This window comes from Etheostoma cragini, chromosome 11, assembly GCF_013103735.1.
Source record: "Etheostoma cragini isolate CJK2018 chromosome 11, CSU_Ecrag_1.0, whole genome shotgun sequence".
Classification (NCBI taxonomy): domain Eukaryota; kingdom Metazoa; phylum Chordata; class Actinopteri; order Perciformes; family Percidae; genus Etheostoma; species Etheostoma cragini.
This window is the reverse complement of record NC_048417.1, coordinates 18168600-18193747: the sequence shown is the minus strand read 5'-3', so window position 1 is coordinate 18193747 and position 25148 is coordinate 18168600. Positions and strand designations below refer to the sequence as shown.

At 38.6% G+C, this 25148-nt stretch overlaps 1 protein-coding gene across 1 annotated transcript in view; it reads left to right on the top strand.

The window, feature by feature from the left end:
- The window catches only part of cps1 (carbamoyl-phosphate synthase 1, mitochondrial), a 75628-nt gene that overhangs the window by 18935 nt on the left and 31545 nt on the right, over positions 1 to 25148 (top strand). The window contains exons 10-27 of the mRNA XM_034885471.1: positions 387 to 528; positions 664 to 741; positions 2326 to 2424; positions 2704 to 2799; positions 5205 to 5394; positions 6419 to 6576; positions 6717 to 6845; positions 8837 to 8981; positions 9716 to 9926; positions 10112 to 10310; positions 10414 to 10590; positions 12074 to 12192; positions 16620 to 16761; positions 17693 to 17758; positions 17995 to 18058; positions 18206 to 18387; positions 20551 to 20745; positions 23413 to 23480. Coding sequence (XP_034741362.1) covers positions 387 to 528; positions 664 to 741; positions 2326 to 2424; positions 2704 to 2799; positions 5205 to 5394; positions 6419 to 6576; positions 6717 to 6845; positions 8837 to 8981; positions 9716 to 9926; positions 10112 to 10310; positions 10414 to 10590; positions 12074 to 12192; positions 16620 to 16761; positions 17693 to 17758; positions 17995 to 18058; positions 18206 to 18387; positions 20551 to 20745; positions 23413 to 23480 — 2460 coding nt within the window. The remainder of the gene's footprint in view (positions 1 to 386; positions 529 to 663; positions 742 to 2325; positions 2425 to 2703; positions 2800 to 5204; positions 5395 to 6418; positions 6577 to 6716; positions 6846 to 8836; positions 8982 to 9715; positions 9927 to 10111; positions 10311 to 10413; positions 10591 to 12073; positions 12193 to 16619; positions 16762 to 17692; positions 17759 to 17994; positions 18059 to 18205; positions 18388 to 20550; positions 20746 to 23412; positions 23481 to 25148) is intronic.

Below are 25148 nucleotides of genomic sequence, written 5' to 3'. Positions count from 1 at the left end.
ATATATATATATATATATATATATATATATATATATATATGTGTGTGTAGATAAACACTATGAACAGTATTAATTACATAAAGTGAAAAGGGAGAAAAGCTGCCTTTTCACAGTTTATCTTTTATATATAAAAAAAAACTAAATCATAAAATCTCTTTAAATCTCTGCTGTGTTTACAACTGTGTTTACTAGCTTGCAGTTTTTATTTTTCTCCCTGTCATTGTTTGTGCATTGCACCATATTTTGTTACTGTCGCCAGTTCATCATAGAAATACTGTGACAGCGTAGGTATGTATCCTCCTGTCACCCTCCTGTGTCCGCATACGAGTGCAGGGGATAAATAAAATAACAACAACTTTATTTTCTGCATGTCTGCTGCTCCCCAGAGGCCAGAACCAGCCGGTGCTGAATGTGATGACGGGCCAGGCCTTCATTACGGCGCAGAACCACGGCTACGGCATAGACAGCCAGTCCTTGCCCCCAGGGTGGAGCCCACTTTTCATCAACGCCAATGATGGCACAAATGAGGTTGATTTCACCCATGGATTTCATGACATTTTTTTTTCTTCTTTTTTTTTTTCTAATGGATTTTAGATAAAAGCACGAGCTTCTCTTACAGACTAAATGCAATCAAACAAATAAGTAACTCTTCATATTTTCCAGGGCATCATGCACAACACGAAGCCTGTGTTTACGGCCCAGTTTCACCCGGAAGCTAAAGGCGGTCCCACCGACACAGAGGTAATTAATTAAAGGCTTAGATAGCAGAAATGAAGTGGCTAGGGAATGTCATTGTTTATATGTTTATTGTATGGAATGTAAACCAGACATAGTGGTAAAACAATAGAATACATATAAGCAGTTACAGCATCACTGGCAATGGAGGTGTGATCATCTGAGGTGCCTGATGTTTGACTGCATCAGAGCCCCAGGCGCCTGTCACTTTTCCTACAATAAAGCGTTGATGATTCTGTGCTTCAGTTCTTGTCCCGCACATGACAGGTAAGGACTGTAGTTCAAGGGTCAAACAATGTTGTAACCTCCTGTCATATTAAGGAATAATAATAAGACCTGTCTCCTCTATCAGAACATGCAGTTGACAGCTCTGCTGGAGAATTCTTGCCTTTCTCCTGGGTGTGACTTTCAGGGGCATAAGAATAAAAAAATCTTGCAGTGTGCCCATGATAAATATTGCGTGTATTTGCCTGTCAGGGAGCGAATCACTTCTTTTACTTTAACCTATGCATGTTAGGGCTGCACAATACTTGGTTTATGTAGTCGCAATATCACCTGGCGAAAGAAACTTAGAGATTTTTTGTGTTAGTTTAAAGAAACTATCAGTAAATAAGCAGCAAAAGGTAACAATTCTCTTTTTAGTGGTGCCTCTTACATTCAATTCAATGTTCAATTAGTTCAATAAAAGAATGTTAGAAATAATTTAGTTTTATTTGTTTAAATTCAGTTAGCACCAAATACTGAAAACAGCCAAAGTATAGAACTAAGTACAGTTTAATATCTATTTAGGTATTGCAAATGATATCATTATTGCAATATGCAACAATGTTATTGCATATTGCACTTTTGTCTCACATTGAGCAGTCCTATGTATGTATGTATATATATATATATATATATATATATATATATCCAGTCCCAGTATATTTAGGTGTAAAATATGTGGTAATTGAGATTTTTTTATACAGGACTAAAACCTTACTCTTAATTAACTTAATTAAATAAGCCTCTGGGTTGAGTTCTAGCTTACTCAGTGGTGTGTCAACCCAGGTAGACTGAGACCTTTGCAGCTGCCCAAGTTTGAATAAGACCTGTCGCCCTTTGCTGCGTGTCATCCCCGCTTTCTCTCCTTTCCTCTCCATCTGTTCTATCCAATAAAGAAGCGCACCCCCAAAATAAATAAATAAAACTTTAAATATTCCTATTCAAGTGATATATACACAACAAAAAAGTACAAACAATATGTATTTTTGTTTCTTAATATTAACTCTAAATGATTTAGGAAATTATTAAGATTCCATTATAATGTGTGATTTTTCTGTACATTTAAATTAACAGATTTCAGAATTCTTGTAGGACAAAAGCAGTCTTACCCAAAAGTTTCCTCAAATGGTCATGGTTTTTGCTCCGGATTCCGTAGCATACCTAAAAACCTTGTGCCCTTAGTATATCTTGGTCTTTAGATCAACCAACTGCTTTGGCTACATACATGACTTGAAAATGTCAGTTCAATAACAGTATTAGGCCAACAAAGAGTGACACTTGGGCTCCTCATAATAAGATTATTGTCATTTTTATTTGTGTCTACAGTTTCTCTTTGATGTCTTTATGTCGCTGATCAAGAAAGGAAAAGATGCCAATATAGTTTCAGTAATGCCTAAGAAACCACAGATTCCTCCCAGAGCCCAGGTAAAGTATGTCACAAAGGTTTACCAGGTTCATGTATGCCTTTTATGAAAAACAGCATGTGCTTTCAGGTGTGTTTGACTAACTAAAACAGGAAGAAAATACTTGAACTGAAGTATCTGAAATGCTGTTCATTAGTTACATGTCAAGGAGTTTCGACATTAGGGTTACTATGTTTAAGACAATGTATTTGCAAATAGAGGTCAATGCTGTTGCCGTTAGTAACTGTATTACACGCTGTCAATGAATGCATGTGTTTTTTGTCTATTTGTGTAAATGCAGGTGTCAAAGGTGCTCATACTGGGTTCTGGTGGTCTGTCTATAGGTCAGGCTGGAGAGTTTGACTACTCTGGATCACAGGCCATCAAGGCCATGAAGGTAGGAGATGACAAGCATTAATCTGCTGCTAAAAAAGTATCCAAAAAATGTACTTAACTACTTACTTGTTTGAATAACAAGTGCTAGAAATGACAGTACCCAGCTATTTTATTAATACTGAATTTAAAAATTAATTTATTTTTACCTGTGTTAAACTCAGACACTGAAAATTGTCACCAATGAAAAGGAAATTCCCTGCTGAGTTCAAGGACACCTCACACAAGATTAAATGGGTCACCAGTTATGTAAGGGGGCGAGGCTTGAGCACAAGGGGCAGGTCAAAGCATCACCAATGAAGAAGGAACTTTCTGCTGAGTTCAATGACACCTCTCACAAGACTGTACCTTACACGGTTCAAATGGTATGAAAAGGGTCATGACCTGAGTGAGTGGGGTGGCTCAGTGTCACATGTAGACCACACATAAGTTTCGTGTAAATCAGATGATGTTTGTCGTATAAGGCTGATTTCCTGTTGCCAGTTGGTGGCGCTATGGCTAAAAGTCCATATTGGCCTCTATACAGTATGTGCTCAGGCCTTGACTCTTGTTGATTGTGGGGATTTTCAAGCAGATATGACAATGTACACGGTAGTTACAGCCACTTTCTTGTTCACTGCTAAACACTTAAAATGCCTGCCAGGCCACGCCCACAATGTTTGACAAAAAGTTTTTCTTTTAATAAGTATTCATAGTTCTAGTTAGTTTCATAGGTCTTAAGATGATACAGACAGAATTTGAAGTCGATCTTTTGAAAGGTTCTGAGGAGACCTTGACTTTTAGGCCTACTTCCTGTTGCCACTAGGGGGTGTTATGACTTTGAGCCAATATCCACATGTTAATGTTGTCACGGTTTGACACTGATGAATTGTGAAAAGTTTCAAGCCAATTGGATAATGTACACTTAAGTTACACCCACTTTATGTTTTAATGGCAAATACCACAAAACGGCCGCCCAGCCACGGCCATGCCTATGACAAAAAATGTTTCTTTTAATAACATTTCATCTTTATTGTCTTAAGATGACACAGACCAAATTTGAAGTTGATCGGATAAAATCTCTAGGAGGCGTTTGTTAAAGAACGACTTGTGGAAATGGCCAAAATTGCACTAATGTCGAACTTTCAATACAAAATGGCGGACTTCCTGTTGGGTTAAGGGCATGGCTCCAATGGAGTTTTATGTACGTCCTGCCATGGTACATAGGTTTACCAAGATTCGTGAGTCTACATTAAAGTACTGCCGGGACTCAATTTTCTTAATTTTGAAGGGGGCACTAGCTCCACAAATACACAGGGAGAGTTTATGTTCCTCCTCAAATGGAAGAACTCTGACGATGTGGCCCTGCTACCAGTGCACAAAGCCAGCGCCAGGTGTCCCCAGGTTGTCATCAACTTCTATGAACAGAAGCTGACCTGGCACTGCGGAGACGAGGAGCAGTGAAGTGTGTGTGTGCGTCTATTCCTGAAACCCGTAAATGAAGAATTCCTTCTTCATTGGTGATGCTTTGGCCCGCCGTCTATTTGTAAGCCACGCCCCCTTTTATAACTATTTACCTGTTTAAGGTAAAGTCTTGTGTGAGGTGTCATTGAACTCAGCAGAGAGTTCCTTCTTCATTGGTGATGCTTTGGCCCGCCCTTCAATGATTTGACCTAGCCCCTCTTCATAGATAATGAAATGTATGTTGTAAAGAGTTGTGTGACATATCATTGAACTCAGCAGGAAGTTCCCTTTTCATTTGTGACAATTTTCAGTGTCTGAGTGACACGCAAATGCACGGTTGCAAGGAGCGGCGTCCGCCAGGAATCTCAACGCTCGCAGATTAGCGAGGGCCCGTCCAACGCTGCTGCGTTGGTCTTTTCATAGAATTTTTAGACTATTACAAAAATACAGTTTAGAGCAGATCTCTTTAAAAACCTTCAGAAGACTTTTCACACATGAAGACATTTAAATCATTTGGTGTGCATACTGTTTGGTACCCATTCTAGTCTCTGTGGAATAGGCCTTTTCACGGAGGGCAATTTGCTATGTCAAAGTGGAAAAAGCACACGTATGAACTGTAAAGTTAGGCTGGCTGCATTCTGGTTAGCTGCTTTGTTTCAATAACCTGATATTGTGCATGTTGGCTCAGTGTCAACGCTTACTGGCACACTTGATTAGATCAGGCATCGTTAATGTTATTAATAACACCTGTGCTTTATCTACTCTGACAAGACAACATTTCTGCTGTGAATGTCTATTGTCAAAAGATGTATTTGAACCGACAGAAATACTTGTTGGGCTGAAACACCATCGTAGTACATTTAGAATGAAAGACATGGATCTTATAAACATGACAATCAAGACAATCATATTCTGGTTTTCGTTTTAAATAAATAATAAATTAACCTCATGGCCATGTTGTTATAGGAGGAAAACCTGAAGACAGTGCTCATGAACCCAAATATAGCCTCAGTTCAGACCAATGAAGTGGGAACCAAGCAGGCCGATTCTGTCTACTTCCTGCCTGTTACGCCACAATTTGTAACTGAGGTCATCAAGACCGAGCGTCCAGATGGCATCCTGCTCTCCATGGGCGGACAGACTGCACTCAACTGCGGTGAGTTGTCTGCAACTGTTTGCCCCAATGACCTGTGGAGTTCTGTGCAAGGCACTTGCACTGGCAATAGTGGCATTTGCAATGTTCAGTGAGACCTTTTCCACTTTTTGACCAACTTGAATGTCTGGATGAGTTATTTTTAAAATGTATTTTATTTTATTTTTCAGCATGTTTAAAGGTTAACTATTATATAGCATATCAGGTTCATACTTGTATTTTGTGTTTGTATGTTCAAAAAACCCTTTCTCATACTGCCCATTGCTGTTGCACTTATATTTACCCTCCACGTGAGATGCTCTGCTGGAGTGCCTGTCTTTTTAAGCCCCCCTCCTGAAAAAGCCCAGTCTGCTTTCATTGGCCAGGGTGTTTCCTGGTAGCTCAGCTGCACCCCAGTTTTTTTTAACTAGTAGCTGCTGGAGCTATTGCGTAGGAGTATTTAGCAGGACTTTCTACCGTAAAAAACAGCAAATAAAAGCTTCTTGACTAAATACTACCCAATCAGACATGTTTCAGCAGTAATGCAACCTGAAATTGGGGAGAATGTACTACCCTAATAGAGTATAGCAGAAATAGAGAAAGCAAAATTGTAGATAAAGGCTTGTAAACCAAATACTACATAACCAAAATTGTTTCAGAAGTAATGTGACCCGGAGAATTGAACAAAATTGTTAACCAAGATGACATATTTTACTGCTGTAGCATTTAGCTGCATGCAACAATATTAACACCACAGTAGCTTAAAAAAAAGCTGGTTTAGGGGCACCTGCTAGCTCATCTGTTAGAGCATGCACACATATGCAGAGGTTCAGTCCTTTACACAGAGGTTGCAGGTTCGATTCCGACCTGTGTGACACTTAGCCGAGAGTGGAAAAAACTGTTGAAGTTGGAGTGTTAAGATTGTTTAACATTAAAAGAAATCCGACATTATAACAATGTAGATATGATACAAAAAATACAAAAAAAAGAATAATATGTCGACTTTAAACATGCATCTGTGTGGATTGGTGTTTTGTGTGGTGTTCAGGAGTTGAATTATTCCAGAGTGGTGTCCTGGAGGAGTACGGGGTGAAGGTCCTGGGAACCCCAGTTGAGTCCATCATGGCCACAGAGGACAGACAGCTTTTTGCAGACAAACTGAATGAGATTGATGAGAAGATTGCACCCAGTTTTGCTGTGAAGTCGGTAAGGATCCAATAACAAGACGAAATATCTTCTTCTCTCTGTACATTTTGTAAAACAAATGGTATATACTGCGTAGATAAATTCTGTATTCAAGTTATGAGCAGGGAAAATGCAGTATAATATTTGTGTGTATTTTTGAGGTACCTGATGCCTTGAAAGCGGCAGAGCAGATTGGCTACCCTGTGATGTTGCGATCTGCCTATGCCCTTGGAGGACTGGGGTCTGGTCTGTGTGCCAACAAAGAAATGCTGGAGGAAACTGCACACAAGGTTAGAAAAAACTGAAGTATAGGGATTGTGGAGGCATCTGGGCAAAACAAAATTTGTTATTGTATTGTAATTTCTTCTATTTACACATGATTGATCGTGCAGATCAAATCAGCAATTGAAGCATTCTATTCAGGTTGTTACTGTAAAACTTTCTTAGTTTCATATTTTTACCTGTGTCTACAACATTAACCTGCACAAAGATAAAAGCTTCAAAATAGTTTAGATATGTTTCTTTGGTTCTCTGCCAAGAAGGGAATAGTTTGCTGTTGCTTAGCAACATTCTTTTTGTGCTAGCCTGGTATCCAGCACTATGTCTGACAGCTGAATTGGTTATAATCTGTAATCACAGGCTGCAAAATGAACAGTGCGTGCCCGACTTTATTAGATTGGTGCATACTGTTTTATGCCATTCTGAATGTCCTGCTTTCCTCGTTTTGCATTTAGAATTATTTATTGTTTGTTTCATTTGGAAGTTTCATTGGCAGTTATGCTGAACGGATGTAGCACTTTTTTAACCTAGGTACAGAGCAAATATCTAGTTCACAAGGTCATTGTCTAATCTTTGACAAAGACACAAAATGAAAACCCAAACCCAAGGTAAACACTTATTCCTTTGACACTATGTCCTTAGCATAATCATTAAAGAGTATCATTTTTTCTGAAAACTATCATGAAAATTAGGGCTAACGATAGCTCCAAGAGTTGGTTAAAAACTTTCAAAAGTGTTGGATAAACACTGGATGGGCACATACACATCACAGTAAAAGGCTTAGGCGTTAGCTAGATGTTGCAGCAAAAGGTTAGCTTCTACAGCCAATGATAATCCATTTAGAGTACATGGAAATAAGGGAACTGTGTTCTTGTATTGCAATGTAGAGCTCATTAGTCAGAGTATGAGCATGTGTACCAGTACAAACTGTTAATGCATATCCTTGTTTGTTTAGGTTAGCATATTTTTTTTCAAGCACATCAAGTTTTAACAAATAAAACTTGTGAACAAATAACAAGTGTTGTTACATACCTTCATGTTTTTATACCATTTGCACAAGTTTTTCTACATTGTACTGTAGGTAAAATTATATGAATGGTAACCGCAATCAAGTATATTTTGAACCGTAAACCGTAGAGATAAGAAAACACACAGCTAATTTATTTATCTAGAAAGTAACTTTTTACTTTGTGCTTTAGAACTGACAAAATATATAGGGGAGTTGGCGAAATAACACCCATAACACAATAACACTCATGAAATTTAATGTAATCCAATTGAGTATTAAAATAGTTCTGCGAAGTGCTTGTTCAACTTTGCGATAATTATTGAGGCTCCAATTCATGTTGTGTGGGTTTAGTAAATTGCATTATACATATTAAGTTAAAGTATTCTTTGTGTTAGTTGTTTGTACATTATGTACATAGCCATCTGTTTGACTGTGCTCACATGAAAAAAATGTTTCCTTCCTTTGATGACCCTTTGGGTTTACATTAAGGTTCATGAAGGAGTTATGCCACATACGGTCCCCTTCTCTGGAGAGAAAATAGGTACAGAAAATATAATTTGGGCAATGTGTTTGTTATGTTAAACCATTATAGAAAATAATTAATTAATGTGCAAAAACTCACATCTAATTCCTAATAATTCCTGCTGAATAATGAATAACCATTGCCCTTTTTTGAGTAAATTTAGACAATGGCTCAAGAACAGCCAATGAGGGGGGATGCCAGTGTTAGCATGCATTGTTTACATTACATCCATATGGTTTTTATTGCAGTTTCTTTAATGATTAAGCATGTGTAATAAGTAGATAGTGAACATGTGCACAACATTACTGCCACGGATTGTTAACTTTCCAATTGCATTATTTACATTGTCCAGCTATTGTGTTACAGTATATTGTGCAAGTCTTCATGTTATTGTGTTCACCAGCTGTGTAAAGGCTAATGCTCACATGCAGCATCTAAACTGATGATATTCTGTGTATATTGCACTGAAGGCTTTGGCTATGAGCAGTCAGATTCTGGTGGAAAAGTCTTTGATGGGCTGGAAGGAGGTGGAATATGAGGTGGTGAGAGACGTGGCTGACAACTGCGTCACCGTCTGCAACATGGAGAACTTCGACCCACTTGGCATTCACACAGGTACTAAAACACACACAACATACTGATGTGTTCCTCTTCAGACTGCCATGCTATTTATCATAGTATTATTTATCTGTTGTCTTTAAAAGAACATTCTGCAACAGGGTGAGTGCAACTTCTTTTTGCTCTTTTCAGTGTGAGCAAGCTGTTCACTCTGCACATGGCAAGACATGTTGTTTCTGACAGCTGTTGACAGCTTTTGTCCTTGTATTGTATTTATATCTTTGTCTTGTTACTGTAGTTCAAGAAAAACATTCAGAATCAATACTTGGGTTGACAACTTTAGCCTTTGGGTGCAATTTAATTGTCATAGCTAAAGACCAGAACAGAATGAGACACTTGATGTGTACGTAGAATGTGCCGCAGAGCTAGACTTGGTAAACCCCGCCCACTCTGCCGGCAATTTGATTTTGCCCCGCAGCTCGGTGTGGAAACTGGTTCAGTACGTTGGTCTGATTGGTTGAAGGACTTTTGAGTACAGTCTTTTGGACTATGGCCTTTGGTCACGCCTCTTGTGCAGAGAAAATACAGAGCATACTCCCCAGACCAATGCTCAATCTCAAATCTATTGAGCTTGGCTCGGTCTGGTGATAGCCAGCCTACCCCAGAGCTTCTCCTGTAACAATAGATGAAAACTTTCCATGCATTCTTTTTCACAGATTCTAGTGGCAGTTGTAATATTATTTGGTGTTGCAGATATTTGTCGCTAATTTGTTGTTGTTGTTCTTCTTCAGGGGACTCCATAGTGGTGGCACCAAGCCAGACATTGTCCAACGAGGAGTACCACATGCTCCGCGAGACGGCCATCAAAGTGGTTCGCCACCTTGGCATTATAGGCGAATGCAACATCCAGTATGCCCTACACCCGTCGTCCTTGGAGTACTGCATCATTGAGGTTAACGCCCGGCTCTCCAGAAGCTCTGCTCTGGCATCCAAAGCCACTGGGTGAGAGAATACATGTATACAAACAAAAGGTGCCCACTGCTAGGAGGCTGGTACAACGTGTTAGACAATATCAAAACATTAAACATAGTTAAACATCAAAAATATATTTTAAGTAGGACAAAAGATAGGAGTCAATATCTCAGGATCACCACAGTGCTTTGATCATGCTTATTCATGTCTTTTAGGTATCCATTGGCTTTTGTTGCTGCTAAGCTGGCTTTGGGTATCCCCCTACCAGAGATCAAGAACGCTGTATCGGAGAAGACCACTGCCTGCTTTGAACCCAGTTTAGACTACATCGTTACTAAGATCCCCCGCTGGGACCTGGACCGCTTTCAGGGCATGTCACATGAAATAGGCAGTGCCATGAAGAGTGTTGGAGAGGTGGGGAAGGATCCACGGATAAACATTCACTCATCAGCTTGTTTATTCTTTAAACTCACACATTAATTTTATTATGTCATGCATCTCCCTCTTCTGGATTCAGGTGATGGCAGTTGGCCGGACCTTTGAAGAGAGTGTGCAGAAGGCCCTGAGGATGTGTCATCCATCAGTGGATGGCTTCGTGCCCCGGCTGCCACTCAAGAAAGCCTGGGCCGACACCCAGGACCTGGAGCAGGAGCTGGCTGTGCCCTCCATTACCCGCATTTTCTCCCTTGCCAAGGTACACTTATCTTTTATAGCGTAAATAATGAATGACACTGACTACAATTTTTCTCAGTAAATTCACATTTGAAGTGAAATTATGGAAAAACATGAAATGCAGACCAAAATGTATCCATGGCCCACCTGCATGCTTAGATTAAAGATTAACAATGATTAATTAAATAAGCGGTTGAAAAGTCCACTCTGTTAGTTTGATAATCCAACATGTGGGGGAGGATGATTCCACATTTTAAATCTGAAAGATAATTTTGCTAAATCTGCTTTTGTGCTTGCCCAATACAGTGTTGTTAGCCTTTTATTTCCCTTATAGAATCAGATGAAGGTGAAACAGCGCTTTCAAAAGCACATCTAGACACAGGGTCGAGCTCCATCATTCAAACACAGAGATGTTGCATGAACTATTGCAAGGTCAAAAAGATCTACAGGTCTAGTAATTCAACATTCTTTTATCACCAGCTGAAAGAGGGGCAGTATGAGGTCACCTCAGTGTCAAAACCACTAACTGTGTGAACTTGGTGTTCTGACGGTGGAGATATATTTGTCCCCTTGAATATGGAGTGAGATCATTGGAAATGGCGACAGCATTAGGGATTAATGACCCACATCTTATGTCCAAGCAATTCAACACCAGCTATAATGTCTTAAGTTGGTCAGCACAGACACTGTTACTCTCAGCTAACCTCTCTACTGCCCTCCAGTTTGATTTTGAAACTTTAGGTGTATTAGGGCCAGACCGTTTGTGACAATATTTCATTGTCATGGAGGGAAAAAAAATGAAGACAGCCAAGGCTATAAGACCTGCCACCTACCCTCCTAAACAGTTATCTTAAGACATAAACTGTAAGTCATAAAGATAGAAAACACTGGAGGAAAATAAATTAGAAGTGATTCTCTGTTCTCAGGTTATCGTCAACACATTTAAAAATACCAAAACAGAGCATGGCCCTTAAACATTTGTTACGTATTTTCAGCATACATATCTGTTTGCATCTGAATTTGCTTCTGAAATCACACAAAACACAGTAGATATCACTTGCAACTTGATTAAAAGCCCCTTATTTACAGAGCAAGGTATGTTTTACTACTAGTTTAAAGACTGCTGAGCAAAATCCTCCCACGCTAACCTGGAATGATTCCTCTCTGATATCTAATATTAAAATGATAAAACATATTTACAAGCTGTTGTCAGGGCAGTACCTCTGTCATATAACAATGGCTTGATATCAGATTTTTCATAAAAGGCCATTATTGGCAAAGTAATATATTTTCCTGCTGCAATAGATTTAACCTGAAGGAGTCCTTGAAAAAGTAATGGATAAAAACATATTATTTACAGTGACCGTTCTGAATGACCGTTCGTGTCTACTGGGAAACCGATTGGATGTCAACTCTCAGAATGCTCCCATAAGGGGCATGAATGCTGAAATTGATAATAAATGATAAATGTCATGCTGAGTATGTTTTGTGTCTCAACCTTTAAGGCCCTCCACAGTGGAATGAGTGTTGATCAGATCCACCAGCTCACGTTCATAGACAAGTGGTTCCTCCACAAACTCAACAGGATAACACAGCTGGAGCAGCACCTGGCAAACTACAACAGGTAACTTTTTGTCACTTTATTATTTCTGTTATGTGATAGTCAATTTATGTGCTGTTGCAATAATTTTTAGCCTGTGGATAATAGTAATAATATAAATAGTTTTGAACTTGTGACATCCTCAAGAACTAGAGTAAAAGTTGCATTTGATATATGATATATGTCTGACTCCTTCTCTTTGATGGTTGAAAGGATCTAGTCAAGAGAAAATATTTTCTCGAAAATACAGTACATCCATCTGCCTATCCATCCATAAAGTTACATTCTTTATGCGACACAGGAAGACTCTCACATTATCATAATTTTATAGAATTTTCTTTTCTTTTTTGCAAGCTGGCTCAGTCACTGTCAGTCTCACTTCTTTCCTATATATGCTCATCTCCTTTTTATTATGTTGGTGCTGCAACTGCATGGGTTTGTTTATGAACCCATGCTAAACTTGATTAAAAGAGGAATAAAAAAATTATCTTTTGGAAATTAATCTTAATGCCTTAAATAAAATAATCAGGAAAAAATCAAACACATTTTCTTTGTAAATATTCATTCAAAATGTACTGAATCTGTGTAATGTATTGCAAATGAATACATGTTCTTTCTTAAAATACAGGGGGCATAAGTATACACCCCCTATGTTAACTTCCCATAGAGGCAGGCTGATTTTATTTTTAAAGGCCAGTTATTTCATGGATTCAGGATACTATGCATCCTGATAAAGTTCCCTAGGCCTTTGGAATTAAAATAGCCCCACATCATCACATAACCTTAACCATACCTACATGTACGTTCATGTCCCTGTTCTGCAGGTATTCAACAAGTGTGTCCTCGTTTAAAAGAAGTCTCCCAGCTAATCCTGCCTTGTACTGACCAAAGTTGGAGAAAGAGTTATCTAGCTGATGTGAGCCTTAGCTACTGCACATGTGGGACTCCTAACAAAGATAGTATAGAAGTGAGATGTCTCACTCTGTAGCTAAAACAAGTGATATGTCTCACTGTGTAGCAAAAACAGAGACCTAAACATACAGGGTGAAAACAGGATCTTCATCAATGTGTGGTAAAACAAAAATATGGTGTTTTTTGAAAATGAAACCATGTAAATCTAATCTAGTACAACCTCAAAATACAATTATGAACCTGAAAATGAGATTAATATGGGTGCTTTAATGGTTGGACATTTGAGTTTTTTCTTCCTCTATTATTCCACTTTAGCATGGGTTCATAAACTTATGATCACAACTGTTACGATTATTGTAATGATCAATTAATCTGCTGATTATTTTCTGGATTAATCGATGAATTGTTACAGTGGGGCTCGAAAGTTTGGGCACCCCAGGTAAAAATTTGCATTAATGTGCATAAAGAATCCAAGAAAAGATGGGAAAATCTCCAAAAGGCATCAAGTGACAGATCAGACATTTGTATAACATGTAACAAAAAGTTAGATTTTATTTCCATCATTTACACTTTCAAATTAACCAAAAACAAAAAAATGGCATCTGCAAAAGTTCGGGCACCCTGCAGAGTTAATACCTTGTACTGCCCCCTTTGGCAAGTATCACAGCTTGGGAACGCTTCTTATAGCCAGCCATGAGTCTTTCAATTCTTGTTTGAGGTATCTTTGTCGATTTGTCCTTCCAAATGTCTTCCAGTTGTTTGAGATTTCTGTGCTGTCTGTCACGCACTTATCTTTTAAGGTCTATCCATAGATTTTCAATTATGTTGAGGTCAAGAGATTGTGAAGGCCATGACAAAACCTTCAATTTACGCCTCTTGATGTAATACTTCGTGAATTTTGAGTTGTGTTTGGGATCATTATCCATTTGTAGAAGCCATCCTGTCTTTAACTTTAGCTTTTTCTCAGATGGCATCAAGTTAGCGTCCAAAATTTTGTGACATTTTATTGTATCAATTTTTCCTTCAACTCGTGAAATGTTCCCTGTGCTACTCGCTGCAATGCAACCCCAAAGCATGATTGATCCACCCCCATGCTTAACAGTTGGACAGAGGTTCTTTTTATTAAATTCTGTGCCATTTCTTCTCCAAACGTACCTTTGCCTATTTCCGGCCAAAAGGTTCTATTTTACAGAAGATCAATTGAATATTGTCTGACCACAACTGTAAAATTATATTCTTATTTTTTGTTTCAAATTAGTAAATTCAAGTTATTTTTTTTATTACTCCAGCTTTCAGAAGCAAATAGATGTCCCACAGTTATAATGCAAAAAAAAACTAATTAAAAAATATTTGAGCACAGAATATGTCTCCTGACCAACTAATACAGCACACAATTATCCATTTAATGAATATTCCTATTACTTACAAGTTATGCCTACCATAATTTCTAGTTCCTTCTAGAAATTATATTTTCTTCAAAAGGAAAATGTTGCTCCTCAAAAATGAGATGGACCCCAGTCTTTCCACGTCTCTATTTCTCTCTTGTGGTTTGCCTCCTCTCAGCTGCATCACTCTCTTTCTCTCTCTGCCCTCGGGCTCTTACCTGGACAGCCGAAGTGAGTTTTCATGGCTCAGCTACAGGTTACCTGCTGCTTCCCTCTGACTCTGCTGTTTAATAATTAATGGCTGTCTGTCTGGTGGGCTCTTAGTGCAACACACTGACACATGGAAGGCTGTTGTAGTCTCCACTGCCTCTGGAGCAGGGGACACTGGGATGGGCACACAACAATAGGCTGCTGCCAGACTGATGGAGCGTAGAGCTGAATACAGGTGGGCTTCAAGCTCTGCTGGTCAGCAGACTCATTGTTTGTGTGCATAAGAGTGTTGCTGTAGTTAGTAGTACTGAAGGATATTTATTGATAGAGATAAAAAATATAAGTAAAGACATCTTTTTTTCTTCATTTGTATGTGTAAGAGTCATGTGCATTGTTAGGATTTATTTGTAGAGCTAAGATTAGAAGTAAATAGGAACCAGTCCATTAAAATAAGGTGCTCACACTGAAAATGAATATTTTCAGTTGTCAAGTAGTTGCTTTTTATCCCCCTGAAGAGTGTTTACAGAGGTTTTCTGTGGAATGTGCATACCTCTAAATTTCACTTATTTCAGATGCGTTTTAAATGATATTTTGTTTTTTCATTTAAATTAGTTGAGAGAAAACAGAAAGGTTTCTGTCGATGCTAAACATGATGTTTATACACCAACGGGGCATAACTAGGCTGAATTTTGGGAAAGAGACTTCAGATACAGTATTAGGGGACCACTAAGATCCATATAAAAGCATCCGAAGAGCACCATGTCATAGGATCTTTAAGCAGTTCAAAGATTCTCTTCTCATTCTCACTCTCACATCTCAGAATATACTTCTGTATGGGGCGCCCTGGTAGTTCACCTGGTTTAGTGTGCACCCCATGTACAAAAGCTCAGTCCTTAAGTTGGCCCTTTGCTGCATGTCATTCCTGCTTTCCTGTCTTCAGCTGTTCTGTCGATTAAAGGCCTAAAATCACCCCCCTCCCCCCCCAAAAAAAGAATAGAACATAATTCTGTAAACTACACTATACAGTTAGATTAAATGGAAGCAACAAGATGTGTTTGTAAGTATTATATTATGTACATACACTGATACATATAAAACCAGTAAAGTACATGAAAATACATCAGATCTTGAAGTTAAGTTGGAAGCAAGTTCATGTTTTTAATAAATTGGTCGAGTTCAACATCACCTCTTTATACCTAACTGTATTCCGCCAACATTTTCCTGTTCAATCTTACAGCTGGCATTGGAGTTTTATTGATTGAAATGGGGTTTTAAATGGCTGCACTTGCCAACCGAGTGCTTTGGCACCTTTGTGTCTTGCTTGTCGATGCGTTATTGATCACGTTAAGGTGGGCAGTTCCCTGCTCTCCACTTTGCTGGGTAGGGGAGCCAGTCATGATCCACAGGCTGGAATGACCCTTTTAGTTCAGTGAACTTGAAGGTTAACCGATATGAAGGGGTCCACAGACTGAAAGCATTCAATAATAAACTTACCTATCTGTCTTTTGATCTACCATTGCTTCCTTTTCCTCACTATAACATTCATGTCAGGGATATTTTCCATTAAACCTTTAAGGTTAAGAGATGATTGACAGGCTCTGGTAACATATACTGTGCAGATGACATTGTGTGGTACCAGAAGGAATCAAACCATATCTTGCACTTTTCATAAAACAAGATTTTGCCATGACAAGAGCATTGTTGTTCCAAAGCAAATTGAGTGTAATGTTTTCGGCAAACATCGTGATGCTTAAATTCAGTCCTTTTTGAAAAAAGTAATTTAAAAAAAAAACATCTGATCGAACCCCACTGAAAAACCTAAATTTTCACTTAATACATTAAAAATCAATTCAATCAATTTGAAACTGTGGGCAAAGTATGGAGTTCTGAAGGGTTTAGTGAAACAGTTGTATAATAACCATGAATTACTGTCATTTTCTGCAGTGGCACAGTAACTAAGGGGCTGCTGCTGAAGGCAAAGCAGGACGGCTTCTCAGACCGGCAGGTTGGTCAGATACTGGGCTCCAGTGAGCGGGCAGCCAGAGAGCTGAGGCTTACACACGGCATCAAACCCTGGGTCAAACAGGTGAGCATCACTTCTTGGAGCTTTTAGCGTACGTCAGATAGACCGAGATAATTGACTCTGCCTGATCAACAAGCACGCGCACGCACACACACACACACACACACACACACACACACACACACACACACACACACACACACACACACACACACACACACACACACACACACACTGCTGTCCTTTGGCCAGAAATGTAAATGAGTGGAAAATGAAAATATGTAAAGGGAGCATAAAGGTTAAAGCTATCATTGAGTTTCTTTCCACTTCACACAATATTGACATGTGTTTTGTCCAGAGTATAATTCCTGAATCACAGGTCAAAATGTACAAAACGCAGAGGAAATAATTTTAACAATCTAGCAGTACTGACATCCTGTACAATGAACTATGTAGAGCTGTATATTATACAGTATATAGACATGTTTAGATCATCAACTTAAATGATAGCTTTTGTATAATTTTTTTTAATTTTTTATCCTCAATTCATTAAATGACTTCATTCTTCAAAACTATTTTTTTAAAAGTTCTTGGATGTGTTTGTGCTTTAATTAAAGCTAGTAAGACCACAATGGAATAATATGCATCACAAGTAATAGTCCTGCATTTTAAACATTTAATAAACTAAATCTACAGAGTTTATGGCTAAGTGTACCAAACGTTTTGAAAGTAAATGCCCCCTTATGTGGAGCGTAGAACTGCGGTATTGGTGTATAAACCATTACAAATGAGCATTGTCCTGGGTCTGGGATGACTGGGATCTTTCTGTTTAGAGTTTGTATGTGATCAAAATAGTTTTGGAAACATGTTCATTACTGTGACTTTGTAGGGTTGTGACATAAACAGTATGTACATTTACATACTAGTACATTTTTTTGTTTTTTTTTACATCTGACCCCTTTTAACCTCCATTTTCTCTGATCCCTCATCTCAGATTGACACCTTGGCAGCAGAGTATCCAGCCATGACCAACTACCTGTATTGTACCTATCATGGCCAGGTATGTTGGCTCTGCTAACTGACAAAAAAAAAGTATTATTGTACCATAATGTATGTTGCCAATCCAATGATTGACAGTTATTATAACAACAATTATGATATTTTAATTTGCTATGATCTTTAAAAAAAATGTAATAATAATATTAATTGTAAGATGTTTGTTTTTTCTGTGCTATGGAATTATTAATATATACACAAGTGCATCATCAACAATGGTTTTGTCTATTGATCCATCAGGAGAATGATCTGGACTTTAAAGACCAGGGAATTATGGTTCTTGGTTGTGGGCCCTACCACATTGGTGAGCTCAACAATAAACTTTCATGTCATTTTTATGCTGTTCAAATACAAATTTAGCTAATTATGTCAATATGCAGTTGTCAATTTGTTAATGCTGAATTTGTGAACTCATGTTTATGGCCTGCATACTTACCAACTGATCCACCAGGGAGCAGTGTTGAGTTTGACTGGTGTGCGGTGTCCAGCATCAGAGCTTTGAGACAGATGGGCAAGAAGACCGTGGTGGTCAACCACAATCCTGAGACGGTCAGCACTGACTTTGACGAGTGTGACCGCCTTTACTTTGAGGAGTTGACCCTGGAGCGCATCTTGGACATCACTCAACAGGAGGTTAGGACACACATGCATACATACTATTTATTATTTGACAAAATTCTAACAAAATATAACAATGACCTAAATACCTCTTCATTTTCATCAAAGCAAGTTATGTATTGGTAGCCGATAGTATTCCTCAACTCTCTACTGAAAACCTCAAACACTATATCTACCCTTGATGTACCACTGATATTATTAATGTTCTACATCCACTTACAGTATCCTTTCTGGATTGCTGGGCCTATCCCAGCTCGCACTGGTAGAGAGGCACGGCACTTGGGCAGGTTGGGCCAAGATCTATCAAAGGGTTATATCAGTGCCAATAACTACTTATATATTCATGTGTATTGAGTTAAATCTGGTTAAAATATTGCATTGCAATCAATTCAAGGCTTCCCCTAGGCAGAGTAGTATTGATTAATTACACAGTGCATATAATAAATAAAATCAATCATGTCAACTTGTTCAGAGGTAGGAAACACTACCAGAATTTAAACAAAAACAATATTTGCACATTATTACTGGCAAATAGATTATTGGTCTAAAATTGGCACACATCATGCACATAATTTCTCTAACTGACGCTTCCTCACTTGTTTTGACATAACTGTACTGCTCAAGAATAATTATCCAATGGGAAAAGTAGAAATAATACATAAGCAGTGTGACTGTGACTTATTATAATTGAGTGCCCACAGAGCAGCTGTCCACAGTGCTGGGGAAAAGAACACGAAAAACATTCCCTGCTCAGAATAGCATGGATTTAACATTACCAATATTTTTCCACAACCTCTATGTTGATTCATATTTAAATATAAACTCATAGCGTGCAGCTTTTTCTTCCTTATGCTCCAGGATGGTCTTGCCATTGAAAGCAGACAAACACAACCCCTCTCTCTTTCTCTGTCTCACAGAAACTGGAAACAGAAACATTACTTAACTTATTATGCTGCTCAGTAGGACTAATATTTAAGAGCTTAGGTTTCTTTAGTTACAGATGTGTTTTAAAAAAAAATGTTTTTTCAAGGTTTGCTGACCTCTCTGTAACACTCATAGTAAGCGTGGCTGTGCTTTCTAAATAGTTTTTTGCTGAATATATTCTCAGGTGGTGATTTTCTATCAGTTAGTATGCATGATTCTGAAGTATATTATCTAAGTCTTCTAGTAGCATACACAAACAGTATAATATAGCATCACAATACACAAGTATCCCATCTGAAATTAATGATAATGCCAGTGACAAAGTTGTATGAAACTTGACATTTGGCTTCCATGATGTATATTGAACCTAATACCTAACAATATTTGTTTTAAGTATATATATTATGTATATATCATGATACATAAATCCTACCTTATTGCCCAGTGCCACTCTGTGGTGTGCATGGAGCCCAGCTGACCCTTAAGATTGCAAAACATGCTTAAAGGCATGAACAGTGGCTGTTTCTCTGATTTCTGTGTATATTTTTGTGGTTATTTGTGTGTTTATGTTTTTTGTGTGTGTTTGCGTACTAAAGTCCATTGACTGTCTCTTGCAGAGGAATTGTAATACAGTTAAAGTTGTGGTAGGATCAGAGTGTGATTAAGTGTTTGTTCAGGTCGATAGTATTACCATCAATCCCTCTCTCTGTGTGTGTCTGTGTGTGTGTGTCTGTCTGTCTGTGGGTCTGTCTGTGATAAATACGGCATTAGAGCATGGAGATAAGCCCCTGACAAAAGCAGGAGAGCAGGCCCATGAATAATGAAGAGATACAACCTGGCATTGCCATGGAAACTGCACCCCCACCTCGAATCAGCTAGAAAGGAAAAGGGGCTGCATGCTGTTATTAAAAGAACACACACACACACACACACACACACACACACACACACACACACACACACACACACACACACACACACACACACACACACACACACACACTGCCCCTTGTGATAACTTGCCATAACTCATGGCACGACCAAGATCAACTGTTTTTGTTTGTCTTGTATTTTCACTATGTGATCAGTGGCCAGAATAATTGGAAGCAGCCACAGGTTTCAGACAGTTAATCTTGGCCTGTGGCAGGAGGTCTCCCCTTCTACTATCCTTTTCTCCTTCTCCTTATTCTTGTTTTCTACCTGCTGTTCTATTTATCTCACACATTACTCTTTTTTTCATCCTCTTCTCTCCAGGGTTGCTTTGGCTGCATTGTGTCAGTTGGAGGCCAGATCCCCAACAACCTGGCTGTCCCGTTGCACCTCAGGGGGGTGAAGATTCTGGGAACGAGCCCCCTGCAGATTGACCGTGCTGAGGAGCGCTCCATATTCTCCAGTATACTAGATGACCTCAAGGTGGCCCAAGCCCCATGGAGGGCCCTCAGCTCCCTGGTGAGAGGAAACAAATAATTATTGGATAGTTGGGGTGTTTATGATATATTCTAGCATGATGTTTTTTGATATGCATTGTGATATTATGCTAAGAAGACCTTTTCCAATTGCTTCCATACAAAGTATGTAAAAGTTGAGGAGTTTTTGTGACAGTGTCATATTACTTTTGCTCAAAAGTAATGCTCTAGTTCGCTAAGTCTAATTGCTTTGACTGCTCATTGGTTTTTGCAAACTGTCTTTTGTCAACAATTCGTGAAAGGAGGATTTCCTTGAGTAAAGGTATCAGGGTTCCCACCAGAAAATGAGTTAGGCGGTAAGCGCATGGCGTATGGAGAATGTTAGTTCAGGCAAATGACGTCTGCTTTTAAAAGATAGTCCCATGTGGGTCATTTTTGTTTTTGTTTTAGCAGGCTTTGGTTGCATGCAGTTAAACAGTTTGTGTGTGTAGAAAAAGAGGAAGAATGCATTGTACAAAATGCAATCTCAGAACCCATCGGCTATTGTCTGGTGATGATTTAGCTTTTTTGTTATTGTTTTTCTCTTAAATCTATCTGCGTTCATATGCCGATATCTGTTTATAGAAATTAGCTGAAATGTCATCTGGACCTAAAACGCCTACAAAAAGTGTTGACTCTGTCAGCAATGACCGTTGCACAAAAAAGGAAGTCTCCCCTAGAGGCTTAATCTTCTTCAGACCGATTGATGGGTTCTGAGGTCGCACCTTTCAGTACAGACAAACTTGTCTTACTAGTGGCAGAACTTAGTTGGCAAGAGGGCATTGTGCCTCACAACATACTGTCTTGTTTAGCATTTTTCTGGTGTTTGGCCCCTTTCAACTAGCTCGCGACTACATCAGAATAAAGCACTGGCAAGCCCCTCTGTGGAACACGTCTAGCACTGAAATATGTCTGCAAGCAGCGCTAAAACATGTCTCTTCTATTACCGATGCTCGTGTACTCAGTTACCACTGAGGAGCGATTAGCACACCAGAGTCTACCTACATATTCTATTTCCCTGCCTATCTTGAAGAAACAGTTTGTTTTTATAGGGCTGGAATTACTCCAGTAAAGCCGTGGGGAGAAGGTTGTTGCGTCTCCGGGAAGCTATTTTGTGTTTTTTAATTGTATCCCACCTGGCGAGAAAGAGACTAAACCTGCAGATGGATAGAGAGGAGAGAAAGAGCGATGATGATGATGACACACAGCTTTTCTCTTTCTGCTAGACTCCTTCCATGACTCAGTCTCTTTCTTCTCTCTTTCCACATGTAAACTGAATGCAAGAAAAGCAAATCAAAAAGGAGCTAAATTGAAGCTCTACTTCAGGGCTGTTGGAGCACTTATACTCTCCCTTTTACTCTTCTGATTAGTCATTTTCTTGGCAGACATGGGTGAATACCTTTCATTCTTGAAGCCTGTAAATTGTGTAAAATTATGCTTGCTGTATGAGAGGGTTTGTTACAAAGACAAATGCAAACACACCCAATTTTGATTCTGTTTTCTGTATCATATGGCTCTAATCATACAGCGTTCAAACATTATATGAAACCCTTAATGAATAATACACAGAGAGTTGCATAAAGACATACAAAACAAAGCTCAGGTTAAAGACTGATGAGGGATATGTGATAGAGCTATCCAGGTCAGGGTTCAACCAAATAGGTGCTTTTAAAGCTATTCTTTAATATTATTTTTACTAATATTTTACAAAATGCTTATTTGTGTTTTATTTTGATTTTTTTTAATTACTTTTTTGTTGAACTATTGGGTGTTTTCTGTTGATTTTGCGTTTGTTAAAATTGTCTGCCTCAAAAATAATTTGTACCTGAGTAAATGTAAGTCCTGGTGTTTACATTTCAAACCTCCACATTTCTAAAAATATTCATCAAGACAGACACAACAATTTAATTTCAAAAGCTAAATTCCACTCTACCAGAAGTTAACATATTTGTTAATAAGTGGCTCCAAGGTGTGACAGACCATTCTGGAGGATTTCTGGCATCACTATCATAATCAGGGCATGTTACAATGCTTTGTTGAATGCTCAGTTCATATCATAGACTCTGGAGGACCACTTTATAATCAATACAATAATTTGTAATCAATATTTGTGTCAAATAGTGTATTTATTTATTAAATAGCCATAGAATAAGCTTCAGGGTGATTCAAGACTTCTCCACAATCACCCTGTCGGAGCTTCATTTGCGATAATGACCTCTATACATTGTCATTCTTAGTCAATTAAAATGCTAAATAAAGCTTACAACATGTGCTGTGCCTTTATTTTACTTCACTTACTTCGCTTTCTGTCCCCAGAGTCAGAACTAAACAGGGGGAAGCAGCGTTCAGTTTCTATTCTCCTCATATCTGAAACAAACTTCCAGAAAACTGCAGATCCACTGCTACTCTTTTAAATCAAGGCTGAAGGCCTCTCTTTTTGATGTTGCCTTTCTTTGAATGATGTTCATTTCTTTAATGTTAATTTTCTTATACTGCACTGTAACTTTTATTCTTGTGTTTTATCTGTTTTTATTTTTAACTGTTTCTTCTGTGTTTTATCTGTTTTTATTTTTAAACTGTTTTTTTTAGCTGTTTTTGTGTACAGCACTTTGAATTGCCCTGTTGCTGAAATGTGCTATATAAATAAAGCTGCCTTGCCTTGCCTTCACAGGAAGACGCCTTTGCCTTCGCCAACCAAGTCGGCTATCCCTGTCTGTTGCGCCCTTCCTATGTTCTCAGGTAAGAGTTTACATACGTCGGCCAACATTCTCTGAAGTTGAAGTGGCCCATAGTTTTGTCTAAAATGTGTTTTTTTCATGTGTTTAATTTCTAGCCAATAAAGTATATTAAGAAGTAAGAGAGAAGACAATGGTTCAGTCCTGATTGGCTGAGGGATGAAGTAAAAAAAAATATTGACTTTCTTAATAACTAATTTACTTCTGATGATTAATGAACTTTACTCAAATTACATCTCTAATCTTGCAGTGAAATTTTTATCCAGCAGACGCTGTGATGAGACCCTGTATTCATCAGGGGTCTCATTTATAAACATGGTGCACGCAGAAAACGAGTCTGAAAATGTGCGTACTCCACTTCCCACGCAGAGGTTGTGATTTATAGAAAACAAACTTGACGGGATAATGTGCGGTCCTCCCAACCAACTCTGACCCAAGCTTACGCATATTTTTGCGCAGATGGTGAGGAGCTAAATGGATGTCAGACTGCAGACTGCAAATGTTGGAATAATGATTACTCGTAATATTAAGTATTGGTGCCTCACACACATTATTTCAATCCATATCATCCACGTTATCATGAAGATAAATCCAGCAGTGGTATTTGCGCTTGTACTGAGGGATAATTGTTCCACAAGCACCTTGTAAAATTCAACTCAAGTCTTCAATCAAAAGTCATTTTTAATATTTAATCGGCGCCGTGTCACCGTCACATTTGATGTAATGGCCTGACTCAATGGAATACATGATAGCATACACTACCTAGACAACGGCAGAACACAGTGTAAATAACTAAATGTCTTTAATACTGTGCATATATATTCAAAAGGCAAAGTCTAAAAATACAGTTAAAAAGCTCTCGCACAATCGTTACTAAATGTCCTCGTTGTCGAGCCAAAGTTTAACATTGTTGGTGACAAAACCTGCATGAAAAATTGTGTTTGCCTTTTACATTTTCATCTTCAAATTGTATCTCTGGGTGGGGGGCATAATTGATGCTTTGCTTTTGGCAAGGTGTTAACAATCACAAATTGTCGTACATAAAAACACTGCGGTGACCCCCCGTGCGTAATGCTGCATGATGGCACTTCTGGCACTGCAAGAGGACTAGCCCCTAAAGCTGTGCTCTTGGATCTATGTACTGAATGGGGTCCAGTAGAGAGGGCAACATGCCAAAACCGTACCATCCTGAGCCAAATACAGGTATGTTGCACTCATGGAGTAACCGCCAGTTTACAGTTAAGTGTTTAAAAAAAATATTGCAATCTTCAACTTTATCACTAAGACTTGTTTGGATATAATATAGTTTAGATTAAATCTTATCACATACCTGTAGGTCTGGTATATATCAAAGCTGTCCTGAGTGCTTTGCATTGACTTTATAAGAGGCTGATTCACGTACGCACACTTGTAGGGAATCTGATTTATAAAGGGAACGTTGCTTACAGATGTACATGCGCACAGTTTTATTTGGCTTTTGGGCGTACGTACACTTTTAGTAAGAATCCTATGCACAGTTTCATAAATGAGACCCCAGGGCTTTTGTCACTGAGCGGAAACTTGTGGATAAGGGAGCTTTGGACTTTTTATGGTTTTACATGCAAGCCGTGTATGTATGAATGACGTATCCTTTACCAATACTGTTAATGATGAACCTCTCCTCTTCAGTGTA